Source organism: Ambystoma mexicanum, chromosome 3q (assembly GCF_040938575.1).
Source record: "Ambystoma mexicanum isolate Mex_15411 chromosome 3q, UKY_AmexF1_1, whole genome shotgun sequence".
Classification (NCBI taxonomy): Eukaryota; Metazoa; Chordata; class Amphibia; order Caudata; family Ambystomatidae; genus Ambystoma; species Ambystoma mexicanum.
This window is the reverse complement of record NC_090926.1, coordinates 372,584,933-372,602,523: the sequence shown is the minus strand read 5'-3', so window position 1 is coordinate 372,602,523 and position 17,591 is coordinate 372,584,933. Positions and strand designations below refer to the sequence as shown.

General features: G+C 46.9%; 1 protein-coding gene across 1 annotated transcript in view; it reads right to left on the bottom strand.

The window, feature by feature from the left end:
* FAT2 (FAT atypical cadherin 2) overlaps positions 1 to 17,591 on the bottom strand; it is a 262,307-nt gene that overhangs the window by 95,243 nt on the left and 149,473 nt on the right. The window contains exons 7-9 of the mRNA XM_069654000.1: positions 15,392 to 15,531; positions 3,697 to 3,972; positions 2,556 to 2,766 (exon numbers count right to left, since the gene is read on the bottom strand). Coding sequence (XP_069510101.1) covers positions 2,556 to 2,766; positions 3,697 to 3,972; positions 15,392 to 15,531 — 627 coding nt within the window. The remainder of the gene's footprint in view (positions 1 to 2,555; positions 2,767 to 3,696; positions 3,973 to 15,391; positions 15,532 to 17,591) is intronic.

Sequence of the window (17,591 nt, the reverse complement as noted above, 5' to 3'; positions counted from 1 at the left end):
CAAACGGACGGCCTGCTGAAAAAACTCAAAGCACCCAAAACCATTTGACAACTGAAAATCTGATCAGAGCACCGTATAACCAACTCAACGATATTCAAATATGTATCAATAGCACCCTTGATAGCATAGCACCAAAAAGCCTTTCAAAGCCTCACAAAAGAGACAAGTCTCCAAATGGATTAACCCCTGGCTGAATGGCATCAAAAGGAAACCCGGAAGCCTAAGTGAATCTGCAGAAGCTGCAAACTACTGTCTTACAAATGGACTACCCTCAACCGTTGCTAACAAAGCAAAAACAGCCCGCTTCCCACGTTTTATCGAATCAGCGCAACACGGGAAACAGAAAGTCTTCAAAATCATCACGAATTCTATAACACTGCAGCCCATAGCCTGACCACAACAGCAATGTAGGAACTCTGTGGCTCCATCACAAGACACTTCAGCCACACAATTCAATAAATCCAAGGCTACCTGGATGGGAAAACACCAACTGTGCTCTACCTTACCTGGCAAGTGATACCCACATATTCTTCTGGGAGTCATTAACTGCTTTTTGCACTTTTACCACCCTGCACTTGCTATTCTCAATCAATTTGTACAACTCCATAGCTAGGCAACCAGAATTAAAACTTGCCTTCCATGCCTTCTGAAAGCCTCCATCACCTTCAAAACATCCTTCATTAAAACTCTCCTAAATTTATCCGAATGATCCTGTTAATTGCAATTCAATCTCTAATGCACCTTTCATTAGAAAATCCTAGAGAAAATGATATACCAACAGCTTTAGGAATATGTTTAGATTAACAATCTCCTCTATGAATCAAAACTCGGTTCCAGGCCAATGAGAGGAACATAATCCACTTTGCTCCATTTGGAACATGCTGAAGAGCAATTCAGAAAATTGATCAATCTGTGCGTTCATCCTTCTGAACATTTCTGCTGCATTCGATGCCGCAAGTGATGAGATCCTACTAAAAGAACGAGACATTGGGGTGAAGGGAATTGCCCTATGCTGGATCACATTCTTCCTGACCAACAACATAGAAACAACTCTTGTAGCCCCCTAAGGACCGCCGCCATGCATCCTGAAATGCAGAGCATCACAAGGCTCCAGCCTCTTCTCCTCTTCAACATAGACATGACCAGGCTTGTCATCGGCAACACAAGCCTCACAGACTTCCAATACGCAGAGAATATATACACTGTTTACAAACTTCCCACCATCCCACCAAAGAACATACTTTACCTCAACGCATGCCTTGCACATGTGGACTCTTCAATGTCCTCTAAAAGACTTAAGCTAAACCCATACACTACAGAAATCATGATCTGGGGTGCGATGACACTCGACCATGCAGAAATCCTCTAGCATGGCATAATAGTCCAATGCCCACCTCTTACTTCCCCATGAAGAACCTTGAAGTCATAGTGGACAGCAGCGTTACACTAGAACCATAGGTTAAAGCCAATGTAAAGAGATGCCTCCTCTAACTCCAAACCTTATGATGCATCATGCCCACCTGACATTAACACAAAGGGCCATGGGAATTATCTCATTTTTACTATGCCAACTGCCTTTATCTTGTACTCTTCGAATATCTACTCAACAGACTACAAGATGCTCAAAAAGATACAACCAGATTACTCCTAAAATTGGAAGGATACGATCACATCATGCCAGCACTCTGTACACTAGAGTGACTTTGAGTCCAAAAGAGGATATATTTCAAGGCACTATGCATTGCTCACTGTGTCTTCCACAGTGTGGGGCAGGAATTCACCACAAGGAAATTCTCACCCTACACACCACGAAGAACACTCCAGTCCAGCAATGACACACTAGAGATCCCAGATATCAAAGGAAATGACATAGAGGGTTCTTAGCGGTTCCTGTGAGCAGCCCAGAATGCAAACAACGGGCTCATCTTTAACGGGCCCGTTGTTAGCATGCTCCCATTCCCATTGAGCCCCATGGTGGCTCAAATGGGAATGGGGATGGACCTGGTCCGCGTTCCCTGAATGGGGAAATACCGGGCCCTCCAAGGTTGGAATGGCCCGGTACTTCCCCATTCAGGGAACCCAGACCCGGTACCCGGAATGGAGATAGCCATGTCGCAAATTGTGGCATGGTTACCTCCTTCCTCGTAATGAGGCCCCATGTGTCTACAGTACAATAAATATAAAATCTCACTAAGCAATACCTCATCCAGCGTGAGAATCATGTGATGCATAAGATTCACTAAAAAACCAAAATTGCAAGGTAACCAGCACTGTCTACAATTACCTAACTAGAGGTGTGGGTTCACCTCTACCAACCTGTGACCTTGCATATCTAGATCTTTAGACTAAATAAAGAGCTCAGCACAGGAGTGTTCATATCTAGAGCCCAGTTTTCTCTTTACCCTCTTTCCTTTATAGTTGCAGAGACACCCGAGTGACTTGCCATACAATAGTCTAATTTACTGCTAGGGGTATTTTATTCTTCCATACATATAGAGCAAACGATACAAAACATGATGGAATAATACCATTCTGGTGCGTTGCCCCATACTAACCTGCCTGTATGGAGTAACGAAGCTCCCCATTCATGCCTTGGTCTTTATCGAGGGCTCGGACCTGCATGACGCTGGTGCCTTTCGGTGTCAAGATGAGCACTTCCTTCTCATATTGGGGGCTCAAAAACTGGGGTGGATGGTCATTGCAGTCCTCCACCTCAACAACCACCCTCACAAAGTCCCGCTTGATTGGCACCTCCTGGTCGCGGACCTGGTATCGGGAAACAAAAGCATTAACAAAGACCAAGCATGGATTGTGGTGTTCCAACATACTAGCAAACCTGTATTTTAGAAAACGGGGAGATTTCCCAATAGGCTGTTAACTCTGAGTGCCTGTAGGAATGCACCTGTAGCATTTATTTATTTATTTAGCCATTCGTATAGCGCGTCAAACCCTCAGGCATCTGGGGCTGGGTGCATAAAGGCAAAACAAACATAAAAGGACAAGAAAAACATAAGTACATAATACATAGGATATGGTCCGATCTGAGACGAACTAGGTGGCGGTCTGTCGCTGTGAGGATGTGTGCAGCATTGTCCTAGCCTGAGTGGAGGGGTGGATTTACACCACAGGGAGGTTGAAGCTTTGTCATAATTGCCAGATTAGCTCTTGCAGTTCTGGTTAAGATGACTGAAATCATTCACCAATGCCACAAGTTAAGAAATATGTTATGTTACATAGTCCTTAGTGAGGTACAAGTTTGGTGTCAACCCCCAGTGACAAACAAGGTCACTTGCATTAAGTCCTTGGTTTTTCTGTAGGCAACATTAGTTGATGCAGTTGTGAAAGGCCAAACAGCACCTAACCACCCACGCAGGGGCACAATGGACATGGAAGAGGGCATCACCCTCTGTTTCCGTGGCGGCCATGTTAGGTGTGTATGGATTTGTAAGAAACAACAGGCCACTAACTCACTGCAACCTATTGTTTCTCACAAATACAGGCTGCCCTCGAGGTGGGGCTAGCAGTAAGGAACTGTTTGCTTAATGGTGTTTATTAAAATTGTGGTCTGTTTAATTTCTACACGAAAAGTAAAGTTCAGAATCCATGTTTTTGCTCTGGAATTCCGGCAGGAATGATATTATCATGATCACCCACCCATTGGCCGAACTCTCCATCGTTCTCATGCTGTGACCTTACCATAACAGATAGGGTGTGGCTCCTAGCCTTTTCATAGTCCAACGGTGCTGTGGTGGTCAGCGCTCCACTTGCAGGGTCCAACTGGAAGAGCTTAATGCTCCCGGGGTCGGTGCTGCCCTGAAGGGTGTACACCAGCCTCGTCCCACTGTCCAGGTCTGTGGCACTGAGCCGGAGGATCTCTGCCCCCGTGGGAGCATCCTCAGGTATCCTCACTTCGTAGGAGCTCTCTTGGAACTGGGGCCGGTGCTGGTTGATGTCAATCACGCGAACATAGGCCTGTAGATTACAAAGCAGAATTGGTGACTTCTCTCCAGGAATAAAAGCTGTATAGCGTGCCCTCTGCGCTGTCTAGCTAGCCCCCGAGTTTGCATATCGGGGCCCCTAGTGACATTCTTTCACATTGTCCAACTCCAATTATTTTCCAAATCGAGATCAACAAACAAACCACAAGAACATGCTTGCAATGCAAAAACACTGGGGTACCCTGTATCACCAGGAGAGCAGGGATAATACTCCTCGACCTAACCAGTGTGTGTGATTGCTATGTGACACTTCTGAGTACAGCTATCACTGTCTGTGTATCATCAAATATCATCCAAAGTACGTGAGGAAGGGGACACACCCGAGGACCCACCCAAATAGACAACAACCCGCGGTGTAGCAAATGTAGCAAAGCAAATGTAGGCACAGCTCAACAGACGCAGACGGGCCTGTATGCTGTGAAACTGCTCTCATACGCAGACATGTTCGATTAGTAAAGTCACAGCATTCCCTCAGTATGAACAAGTGTACCTAGCCTAGATTAATGGCCTTAGTGATTGGCCCTTTAGTCGAGACTTTCTATGCGTCCATCTTCTAATTGTGCATGTGAGTGAGGATATATACAATATTGTGCATTGGGGACAATACACAAAAGGGAAAACTGCAGGTCCAAGCATCTCCGTGTATCCAATTTGTTATTACTGCAAAATATCTAGTCTTTTGAGTATGAGGGGATATGGACTGTGTGCCCCAGGTTACATCCTTTAGTCCCGCACGGATGCGCTCACACTACAACACGTCTCGCCTCTGTGTGATCAGTCCTGTTGCAGTCAAGGTCCTGTTGCAGTCAAGGTGCAGGGGAATGAGCAAAGACTACATTGGTCGATTTTTTTGCTCTGACTGGAATGGAACTGCCCATGCACAGCGCGAGTGTTTCCATTCAATTATTCCATTTCTATCCCTGAAATAAAGGTAGCAGTGTAATAATGGCATTTCAAATGCGAGCCATTCAAGGCCCCAGACCTGAAATGAGCAGCCGCCATCCATATCGGAAGGCCGAGCCCCCAACCATTAAGGCACAGGGAAGCAATGCCTACCTGACTTTTGGAGGCACTCCCAAGAAACAGATATGCAAGGGCACACACCTACAACGCTCTCGCAGCCTAGCCATCCCACTATCCAGAGGTGCCCTGAGGTTAAACGCCATTCCGCTGGTCACAGCGTGCACGACCACATTGCCCATTCAATCCTATGGATTCCCTTCGAATGCATGAAAGCCTGAGTGACCTCAGAGGAGAAGGTTCTGACCTCTTGCAGCCTTAAACAGAATTAAAGGTTCAATCCTGCTAGCGCTACCTATCTAGCAAGTGGAGATACAGGACTGACATTAAATATGAAAAGACTGACAAAAATAATTAAGTGATGCAATTATTTCTCCATGAGCTGGTTTTAAACAATTCTTTTAATACACCTGTACTAGAATTCTGCTATTTTCTGTGTTGCCAATTTTGTCAGATATGGTGAATGGGGTGCATAAAGTGAACGTTGATTGCCCAGTGTCGCAAAAACTGGTCTGTTGGGGAGAAAGGATTAGAAGAACCAAGGACACCTCAGAACATGCAGTGTGACGAATCAACTCTCGGGGCACCAGTGGTCCAGGGGTGAATATCGGTTTCTAAACCATCAATTAGCCCCACACCTCTAGTACACCAGAAGGGATCCAAACAGATTGGAGCACAAGTCAATTATAAACCTCCTTGTCCAATTTTGGTAACTTGGACGGAATGGCAGGCTTATCTCTGCAAGGTCATGGATGTTTGATTAGTTGCAACACAGCGAAAATATAATTATTACCCAATGATAAAAGGGACTGTCCAGTCAAGGTTGTATACAAATATCTACTTTATTATTACTACAACAGACAGTTCTAGCACACTACAAAATGCAACCCACCCTGTAAAGGAACACAGAGGACTGACAGTTTCACGAAAGAAAGGGATGCCCTCTAGATACTGACAGGGGGGTGGGTTGGTAAAGTAATCCGTTTTACTGTTCAAGGTTTTTTGGTTCCAGCACCAAGGGGGCAAAGGGTTGTAACTGTCTCTAGGGGCTTTCGGAGAAGGACCAGGTCGGCAGAACCACAATGTATCTGGTGCTGAAGAAGTTCTTGGTGCTCAACAACATCAAGGCAGTTCCAGGGCGCTTGACAGCCCTTGAGACAGAGTTAGTGGCGAGAGACAGCTGCAGTTACCAGGCGGCAGGCAGTTTGGCAAGCGAGGCTGGACAGACGTCTGCAGGCTGTCAGGCATGGTGGCTCAGGGGCAAGAATCTTTGTGTCTGTGCTGGTTGGCGGATCTGGAATTCTGGTTGAGGAATCTTGGGTGGCTCTGGTGACTGCAGCATAATAACAGCCAGCAGTGCAGCAGATGCGGTTCGACGACTCAACTGTCTCAAAAATGTCCTTAAAAGCTGGACGTTGGATGATGTTTGTGTGGCACTCCTCCTAGCTCCTTCTCAGGGCTCGTTTCCTTTCAAGGCGGATGGCCCAAAGCTCAGGAGAGTGATTGCAGGTAACGGCCGTGACCCTTGTTCAAAGACTCTCCGGCACTTCTCACCTAAAAAGCTTGCTGTAAGAACCTAGCAGGGCATGCTGTGTGCTGGCTAGGTACCGGTTCTGGAGCTGTTTGACGGGTCCTCTGAGTCCGGTACCGCCCTCTGTTCCCTGGGAGATGTTTAGGGGAGGGATCTTGCTTCCCTCTTGGAACTCCTGGCCTACCTTCACTGGCGGAAGATGTAAGGTAGACTGTACCTTTAGCTCGGGTCCAAATGAATCCTTCTTACTCCTTTCAAAGTCTTCAGATGATCTGCTATGTGAGGGGTTCAGCCCTCTTTTAAAGCCAAATGGGCCCCAGAGATTGGTGCAGGCTAAGCCCACCTTAATGAACCTTTCCAGCGTCCCCACTAACCACCTCATGTTATGCATGAGGTCAGGGCCAGAGTGCTCTGCAACAGAACAGACAAGGGGTGACAACATATACCTACATCCTACCAATCTTCCTGTCTGTTGTAGATCAAAGTGTCTCTCTGGTTAACTGAGCCCTCTTTGACTCTTGATTAAAGCAGAGGTTTTCTGTTGAGTTTGTGCTGGGAGCAGACTTCCTGTCTCCCCCAAATCACCCCTTTCGTCTCTCTGATAGGGGTCGGCTCTGGAGGAACACCTATGGTAATTGCTGGACCCAGGCAGGCCATTCACTGCCTTTCATACAGAGAGGCGAGAACTAGCTTCAAGCTGAGACATTGCATACCAAAGTGACGTTAGCTCCACCTTCCTGTTTGTCAGTCCGGCAACCAAGCCTCTCCTCTAGGCTTGCTTCAATTATCTCATTAGTATGCACTGTCCTAAATCGGATAAGACAAAAGGAAAGCAGATTCTTGGAGCCTTTGATATTCAAATTAGGCTGCCCATGGCCTCAGAAAGGTGTGCCTTCCCTCTTCTGGAGATGCTTTGATGTACCTGTGGGTGTCACATTCCAGCTAAATATGACAGGGGAAGACAGCACCTGTAGGCTGTGTCTTCCCGGAGTACACATGACTATGCGTTTTGTTCAGGAAGCAGATGTACTGTGTGGGGAATGGCCTCACACAGTCCTCTGAGCATGGGATAATGGATAATAATCCATTATCCCCTAAAAAAATCAAAAAGCCCAGGCAAGCGCACTCTCCCTGTGTGGATGCTCGAATTTCTCACAGGCAGTCGCCAACCTAGACACCAGTTCACATTTTCTTAGACACAGAGGTCACTACTCTATTACATAAACAAGAGGTCTCTTAACAAGCTGGCAACTTGAAACGCTGGTAGGGCGAAGGCAGAGCCAGTCACATGAAGAAGCTGGTTGGCATTTGGGGAAAGTAAGAGCTTTTCTAACATACTAACTGGTACCTATGAAAGGCCGCCTGTGAAACGCTGCTAAAGCTGAGGCGGAGCGATACACGTGATTGAATGACTAATTGGGGGAAAGGAGAGAAAAAAGAGGGCAGTGTCTCTGCCGACCGGCAGCCATGCATGGAAGAGACACATTCTCCTCTCCTGTTCCTCTTTGCTACCAGGCAATATTTGAAACGTTGTGCATTGTCTGTGCTCACCAGCATCCCTGGATGAAAGAGGCACTTTCTCCTCTCCTATTGCTATCTGCTACCAGGCATTTGCAGAAAAGGATTGCATTGTCTCTGCCGACCGGCAGCCCTGCATGGAAGAGATGCGTTCTCCTCTCCTGTTCCTCTCTGCTGCCAGGCAATGACAGAAAAGGAATGCAGTGCCGCTGCCGACCTACAGCCCTGCATTGAAGAGATGCATTCTCCTCTCATGTTCCTCTCTGCTGCTAGACAATAGTGGAAAAGGAGCACAGTGTCTTCTGACCTGCAGTGCTGCATAGAAGAGGCATGTTCTCCTCTCTTATTACTCTCTGCTGCCAGATAGAAACAGAAAAGGAGTGCAGTGTCTCTGCCGGCCGGTAGCCCTGCATGGAAGAGGCGCATCATCTACTCCTGTTCCTCTCTGCTGGCAGGCAATAGCGGAAAAGGAGTGAAGTGTCTCTGCCGGCAGGTAGCCCTGCATGGAAGAGGCGCATCATCTACTCCTGTTCCTCTCTGCTGGCAGGCAATAGCGGAAAAGGAGTGAAGTGTCTCTGCCGTCTCTGCCGTCAGGTAGCCCTGCATGGAAGAGGCGCATCATCTACTCCTGTTCCTCTCTGCTGGCAGGCAATAGCGGAAAAGGTGTGAAGTGTCTCTGCCGGCAGGTAGCCCTGCATGGAAGAGGCGCATCATCTTCTCCTGTTCCTCTCTGCTGCCAGGCAATAGCGAAAAAGGAGTGAAGTGTCTCTGCCGGCAGGTAGCCCTGCATGGAAGAGGCGCATCATCTTCTCCTGTTCCTCTCTGCTGCCAGGCAATAGCGAAAAAGGAGCGAAGTGTCTCTGCCGGCAGGTAGCCCTGCATGGAAGAGGCGCATCATCTACTCCTGTTCCTCTCTGCTGGCAGGCAATAGCGGAAAAGGAGCGAAGTGTCTCTGCCGGCAGGTAGCCCTGCATGGAAGAGGCGCATCATCTTCTCCTGTTCCTCTCTGCTGCCAGGCAATAGCAGAAAAGGAGTGAAGTGTCTCTGCCGGCAGGTAGCCCTGCATGGAAGAGGCGCATCATCTTCTCCTGTTCCTCTCTGCTGCCAGGCAATAGCGAAAAAGGAGAGAAGTGTCTCTGCCGGCAGGTAGCCCTGCATGGAAGAGGCGCATCATCTTCTCCTGTTCCACTCTTCTGCCAGGCAATAGCGGAAAAGGTCTTCTCCTGTTCCACTCTTCTGCCAGGCAATAGCGGAAAAGGAGTTCATTGTGTCTGCTGACCGGTAGCCCTTTATGGAAGAGGTACTTGCTCCTCTCCTATTCCTATTTGCTGGCAGGCAGCAGGGGAAACGTAGCGGCCGGGAATTTGCTGGCTGTACTTGACAAATGAAGTGAGTGACTGTGCAAATAACATTCTTATCTTGAAAAAGGTGTAAATGGAAAAGGATTTCAATACCTAGCGAATGGCTTGATTGCTTGTGCACATGTTAGCCATATCTGACAAATGGGGGAAGAGGGGTCTGGCACATGAACGTAATATCTGTCAAACCATGTAGATACTGATCATACAAAGTTAATTTCTGGCAAATGTTGGCACTGCCTGCCATATAATGTGCCTAGGAACTGATGCCCATACTTGTCCAATGGATTGGGTACCTGACCAGTCCATGGCAACACCTGACAAATGTGGTACCCGGTAGCATTATGGCAATAGTTGACAAATCCGAGAACCTGAGCATATGATGTCAACAACTGGCAAATGTTGGAAAGGCAGTATATGATGTCATTTTCTGGCCAAATGGTTGCAGTACCAACCTGGGCAGCTAATGGAAAAAACTGGCCAAAGCTCCGAGTACGTGGGACAATGTGGCACCACTACACTCGAATTCTCTAAGTATCACACCATGTGATGTCCATAGCAGGTTAATTATAAGGACAGATGTCAAATCATGTGAGTGCTACAGCAGACCATGGCAATACCTGGCAAATGAAAGTTGAACGTGGGTAGGTGATGCTAATGCGTGCCAGGTGGTTTAAGTGCCTGGCAATATTATAGCAATGCCTGGCAACACAAAACTATTTTCACTATAGCGATGCCAAAACTATTGGCTTTGTCAATGTTTCTTGGTATTTGTATGTGTTTACCCTGCCTTCAAGTGCTCATTAGCTGACGGGCAATGCACACACCATTTAAATAACAATAATAACTAAAGTAAGGAGCTCTGTATGCAGCAGAAATAGTTAAAAATGACTTCCTGTGTAAATAGCTGAGATGAAAGAGTATCTGTACTATGGTGGCCAGTTCTGGTGGGCAAATCTATACTACTCAGTGCGGTACTGACAGAGACACCTGCTGCATTGTGGCAAGATGGAGATATGATATGATAGGTTATTTATAACGTGCTTAATATCCAGAGGTTTCTAAGCGCAGACCCGGGGATCGAACCCGTTTTGCTCCGTGTTGTATTGCTTCCAAGGCAAGCATGTTGCCCCTGTGCTGTCCTCCCGAGTCAACCTAGAGATCTGAGATCACATCTAGATGGGGGTGTGCTCTTCTGGGGGCCCAATCTTGAGTGTCCACATTTAGAGCTTGCTTCGAAAAAATTGCGTGCACTCCTGCAGGCCACATCTGGAGTATTGTGTGCAGTTTTGGAGGCCCCAATTGAAGGACTGTACCTAGTTACATCTGGGATGTTGCGCCCTGTTCTAGAGGCCACATCTCTAGAATGAAATAGACAGACTGCAGAGAGCTGGGGTGTTGCTAGGTCTGGAAAGGATCCGGGGTTACGCTAATGTCAGGACTCAGGCAGCTAACCTTTTGGTTGTAGCCCCTGAGCTTCTATCCCGGGGTACACTCAAAAGGCCAAAGGCTATAGCCCCATCGCCTCTGGCAGACAGTCAGGAGGACAGCTAGCAAGGTGCTATATTCTTTGACACCCCAAGAACCTGAACATGTCTGCGCAGGATGACATGAGTATACGTGATGGGAGAAAGGCATTCAAATTCCTGAATAGATTTTAAAAAAGTACCAAAAAGACATGCAAATTCAAAAGACATGAATTACTACAAATAGAGGTGGGTTTGCGTAAGATTTGTTTCACATCAAGGGTAGTGAATGTAAAAGAGAAGTGTGGATTAAAAAACAGGAACAATTCAAAAGCCTGTGGAAAAGATACATGGGTGCAAAATATCGACAAAGCAAAGGGATCTCTGGAGACCGAGTCACCTGTACTCACTGAAAGCAAGCGGGCAATGGCTGGTCAGAGTGCAGTGGTTTTACTGTGTCAATCACACTCAGTGCATCTTTGTTTTGATGAAGCCTGAGAATGGGTATTTTATTCTTCTCGTTGTAGAGTTATTTTCTTGGGGGTAGCGGTACAGGTTTAGCCTGAATTCCTACTGGTTCTTTAGGCTATAAAAGTGCTGTCTGCAACCGCCAGAAGTTGCCGCCTTCAAAAAAAGCAAAACCTTACTGCCACGCCTACCGTCATCCCGGCCGATGTTCTAAAAGATGGCATCCGGTCTGGGAAGCCAACATCAACAAGGGAGAAGATTCCAGGAAAAGAAGAAGGAATGCTGGCACGACCTGTCAGGTGTGCTTACTCTCCACTTCCCATGGCCTGCCTGCCTAGCTGAATCATCACCATTCCCTTCCTCCCGGAAACCGGATCTCAGGAATTGCTTTGGTGAATGATCTCCATCCCCAGAAAGCAACACGACACAAGTGCGCTGATCATGCAATCAGCAGCAGGGGATCCTAGCCTTCAATTACCTGATGGGGTCCTGGTCAGTTACCACAAGAGTACGCGTCAGTTCCAACCATGGCTGCTGGTCATTGCAGAGCGGCTGCTTAGAGTCTTCTCAGGCCAGAATGGCGCTGCTCACAGAAAACATCTCACACACATACCATGGATGCGCCACCTGATGATCTAATGCCGCTGGCAGGCTTTTCCCGTGGGTAATCGCTGAGACTTCAGTGGGAAAAACATCATGGCGACATTCTTTACGTATTGACGCATTGGTTGCAAATGCCTTGGCAAGAACGAACAAAGAACTAACCTAAGAAAAGCCCCTCTATGGGCAAATATAGGCAATACTGAAAACAGGGCAAGGATGCCAAAGTCAATTGTGCCAAGAGTAGGTTTACAATAAACAACAAACCCATGGAAGGTGGTGCCAAGGTCAGATTCGAAACAACGCATAAAGAAAACAGTGACAATGACAGATTCAGGCCAGTAATCAACAGCACGTGAAGTAAGATGCAAGGCAGATCTATGGTAATAACCAAAACAGAGGAAGTAGCCATGGCAAAGACAGATCCATCTCAATCACTAACAGAAGGAGGGGGGGGTGTTACTGAGTGATTCTGCCCAAATGGCCAATGCAAGAAAGGGGTCTATAATGATAAAAGATTCAGTGCAATCACAAACCTTGAAAGGGAAGGCCGGGGGCAGAATTAGAAAAATACACATCACAATGGAAGTGGTACCGAAGACAGATTTAGGATGACACACAAGACAGGACATGAGGTGACAAGGGACAATTATGGGTAATACAAAACAGAGAAGGTGAACAGAAATGTTGACTCAGGAAAGCACAGCACTAGGATGATGCCCCCAAGGACATATCTCGCTTGATTCCCAAAACAATTCATGGCCCAATAATCTATTTAGGATGGTACTACAGCCTGGAAGAGTGACATGGCCGGCTCCAGAACACTACCCAACACCAAGAGGGTGGCACAATGGTAGCTCCAGATGAATACACAACTCAGAACCAGACTATCCTTCTGAACACCTCGGTCCTTCTGTCTCTGATCTACTCTGCTTTCTTTCCACCACCAACATTTGCCCCTCACTGATCCAACAGATGTCAATGACTAGGTGCTTCCCCCAGCTTTGCCGGTAGAAGGTCTGCTGTACCTTTTCGCTGGCTCCAGGGCTCTGGCCACTGCTAAATGTAACTACTACACCAATCTCATAGTGTTTCTTCACTCCAAAACCTGTGGTCTGTCCTCGGTAGACTAGATGATAGTGCTTGTCACTGCTTCATCTCCTCATCTTTCACTACTGATGACATTGGCCTGTATTTCTCCTCTAAAGTCACTAAAGCCAGGGGCACCTTACTGCTTTCTTATGTCTCCCTAATGTAAAGTCAGTGCAAAGTCATTTTTGCAGTACAAAATTAATTTTGCACTGACTTTGCCCTGCAAAAATACACTTTGCACAGTTCCGTGAATCAGGGTTCGTGTCGGCAGTGCAACGTCTCTTTTCAACAGTGCAAAGTCAATTTGAACCGTTCAAATAATTCCATGAATCAGGCCCTTAGCCTATAACATTGAAATGTTAGTCTATACTGTCCCCTTTTCATGTTAACCATTGCCCCCGAGAATGCTTTGCAATTGTTATTTCTGTATATTATTTCTGTTTGAAGCACTATACTGCGTCAGAAAATACAAATCAATCAATAAAATACACGCTGAGTGCAGGCCAATGATAGATTCAGGAGAATAGTCAGTACAGGGATTCTTTCAATCCAAAAATAGATTCAGAATACTACAAAACCCGCTCACAGTCCTTTTCCAGTCCCCTAGAGAGCCAATACAGGTGTAAAAACCATGCATAAAAGTGTTACACATTGTTCGACACATGTTAAGCGATGTTGGTGTGCAGAGAGGAGGCATGGTACCATTTCCTCCTCCCGATCCAGCCCTCCCACCCAAAACTGGTGCATTTATGCCAGCATGTGATTTTCATACTGGCATAAATGCATAAGATTTCTATAGAGTCTGCCAGCTTTTAGGACTTTCTAAAAGCTGGTGGATGCCATGTGAATGTAAGCTACATTGCCCCCAAAATGTGCAAATGGCGGGAGATATTTACACTTATTCGCACTATGAAGTACAGATAACGAACCTAAACCTTAGTCTACCTGAATTTGTGTTCATTTATTGCAAGTCAACCAAAGAATGCATGGATGAGAATGCAGTGGATGTAAGTGCGTGCACTGCTGATCCCCACCATGCTACTTGCACTTTGCTGAAGATGTCCCCATCTGACGGTGGCCCAAGGATAAAACACTCTGAAGGCACGCGAAGGAACGAATCACAATCATCCACATTGCTTTGAGGAGGCCAGGGAAAGATTCAGACTAAGATGCAACACCCTGAATGAACACAGAGGAAAGATCCAGAAAAGTCCACAATGCTCCGCAGGAGGCACAAGGAAAGATTCATTATAAGACAACATTTGGAAGGTAGTCCAAGGAAGGACACCGGATATTCCGCACTGCTCTGAAGGTAGGCCGAGGAAAGATCCAGCATACTCTACAACACTCTGAATGTGGTGCAAAGAAAGATTCAGAATAAGGCACAACACCCTGAACGCAGGCGAGGAAAGAGCCAGAAAAATCCACACCACTTAAAGGTTCGGAATAAGACCCAATCCTTTGTATGTGGCGCAAGTAAAGATTCAGAATAAGACAGAACTTTGAAGGTAGTCCAAGGAAAGATCCAGAAAAATCTGCAACACTCTGAAGGCAGGCAAAGGAAGGGTCCAGAATTGTTCACAACACTCTGAAGCTGGTGTGAGAAAAGATTCAGAATAAATAAAAACACTCTGCAGCTAGGCCAAGGAAAGATTCAGAATAATGCACTTCCGTCTGAAGGTAGCACAGAGATATATTCAGAATAAGACATCACACTGAAGGTACTCCAAGGAAAGATTCAGAGTACACAGTACTCTCAATTCAGGCCAAGGCAAGAGCCAGAATAATAGCCAACACTCTGAAGAGAGTCCTCAGATAGATTCAGAACAAGATTCAGAATAAAATTGGGAATGGGTAGACTGAGTATGGCGCATGACATCCTCACCCCCAGCCCTGCCTGTCACTGACTGGTTTGGATCAGACACCTTCCATAGCCCCTAAAACCCATGTTCAGAATCCACTCGATTGTGCTACGTTCACCCAATCCCAGCAGATGACCCCACCCTGAAGCATGTGTTCTGCTGGACACCATTTCCAGCTTAAAGCAATCACAGCACAGGGTTGTCACATGGTTTTCTGGAACGGCTATGCTGCGTATGTATGTCTTTACTTTCCCTGCATTCTATTCACCATACATTTACTTCTCTGTACCTTTACTTCTTCTGTCTTTCACTTCCCTTAGCATTCACTTCGTCATAACAGTGGGATAAAGTAAAGGCATGATAAAGTAAATGCATGACAAAGTAAATGTCTGGTGAAATGAAGGTAGGCTCAGTATGTGTAGGGAACATTTCCTAGGTGGAGTAAAGGGGGATACCTCTGCTGCACCTGTTTTCTCACCTGGGTTCTGATGGCGCTGTTCCCGTCAGTGACCTGCACAGTTAGGTTATAGTTTGATCTCTTCTTCCCATCCAGGGTTCTGGCAATCAGCACCCCACCTGTGCTCTTGTCAATGTCGAAGTCCATGTCATTATCACCCCCTGGTGTGGAGACATAAGGAAACATGTGTTGTAAGTGGATTGTTGAAGGCAACAAAATTAGGTGCTCCACATGAAGCCTTAGATGGTGAAAGCATGCATTCGACATCCCGAGGGATCACAAGTGGCAGGCAGGTTGGCCAATTCTCAGCAAACTGTGGAAAGGTTTCTGTACATTGCAGTAGGCCCTGGTGCTTGGGACGGGTTGTTGCTGGTGTTGGCAATGGTTTCTTAGTAAAAGAGAAGCTGTGTGCATCTACAGTATTAAGACACACTGGCTTAGTTGCTGCAAACTATTTGCAGCGACAGAGAAGCTCCAAGCATCTAAGGTGAGCAGACACACTGCCTTAGTTGCTGGTGCTGGCAATGGTTTGTCAGCAACAGAGAAGCTACATGCATCTGTTGGGCAGCTCCCAGCAATCAGACCAAGAAAATACAACCCGCTAGGGAAAAAGGCTAGGTGCACCCTTTTTCGAGAAAGACAAGAGCTTTATTTTGTATTCAAAAGAATAAGGTGACAGGGTATTACAAATCCACTTCCAAAGAGCCCTCTGAAGTCTTTCGTACAAGATTCAGGTTATAAACACACAAATCGTCACTCATGACGCACTCGATATACAGTGTTAATCCACCACCCTCATTGGCTGCCGCCTCTATACATACTAATAATTACGTATAGCCCATCCTCCAATTGGTTCTGCTGTCTTCTCGCTCTTCTTCACCACAAGTGAGTAATGTCCTTGTCCATCATGGAATGCTGAAAAGCAATTGGTTACCATCAGCTAGCACCACCCTACCTTCGATCCTAACCACGTGACATGCACATGGTTATCAACGTGAACTCAGTGGCCAACTTCGAGGTCAGCCTGGTCCTTGCGAACAAAGCAGCACTTTTCTCATCCCAGACACATTAGCGCCCCCACCATGCCCTCCCCACTTTATGTGCACCATTCTTGGCTCTCCTTGGCACAAAACATAGATCATGTTGTTCACCACTTTCCCCTTTATCAGTTCTCCTAGTGTGCCACTAATCAATTCAGTTCACAAAGGATTTAGAGCCCATTTCCCTGCACATCTGGAAGTTCAAATAGAGTGACCGTTGTTCTGGTGGGAGCAAGGGCCTAACTGATGTTTGGGCATCTGCATGTTCCTTTGCTGTGCCTGGGAATCGGGATGCAATGGTGAGGCGAGGGATACAGCCTTGTTGTTCTGTGCTTCTGTGAAAACACGGCCTGCAAGTATTCAAGCCTATTCGTAAATGCAGTGTTAGTTCAGGTTATGACTGTCGTATTGTCCATCTGAGCTGCAGGTGAGCCATATTTAGTAGAAAGACCCTCCTGGGCCTCTGATTATCTTGTATGCCCAACTTGTAAGCCCCGGGCCCAACCCGCACACCACGCTTCCCCACGGCATCCCTGTTTCCCTTCCCCTCCCTCCTTCCACCTCCCAGCCCGCCCCCGCACCATTGTGGAATCCATGCACCAAAGGTGAGTCCAACTCAAGGTGCGACCCCCCCCGCGGCTGCCCAAAGTATATTTTTGGTGGTTTGTCTAATAAATAACTTCATGCTGCATTCATCTGTTCCCCTCTACCCCTACCCTCTTCCACATCCATGCCCCTTCCACCTCCCATGTGCCCTGGTTGGTTCGTCCTCTCCTTAACCTGAACCCTCCCAGGGCAGCCCCACTGTCTGTACAGCCCCTGTGGCTAAGGGCCACAAGGCAAAGGTCAGCTCCTACAATGGCGGCTCCAAACGGTGTCTGCAGGTGTCAGCCAGGGAAACCAGTGGCCAGCCGTCAACCAGCAGCAACCACCAAAAGTAAGTGTGGCATGGGTGGGGAGTAGAATAATTACTCTACTCCAGAAAGCCCTGCCACTCTACATTACCTCACAACATAGCTTGCCAGGCAAATGTTACCTGCTTCAATCTTTTAGGGAGCACTCAACACTAGCAATCGCCCATTGAAAGTTTTCTCTCCGGTATAGGTATGTCTAACCATCTGTGTCTGCTATGAACTACACCTACTGGATTATATTCTGAAGCCTGCTGCATTGTGAGACCT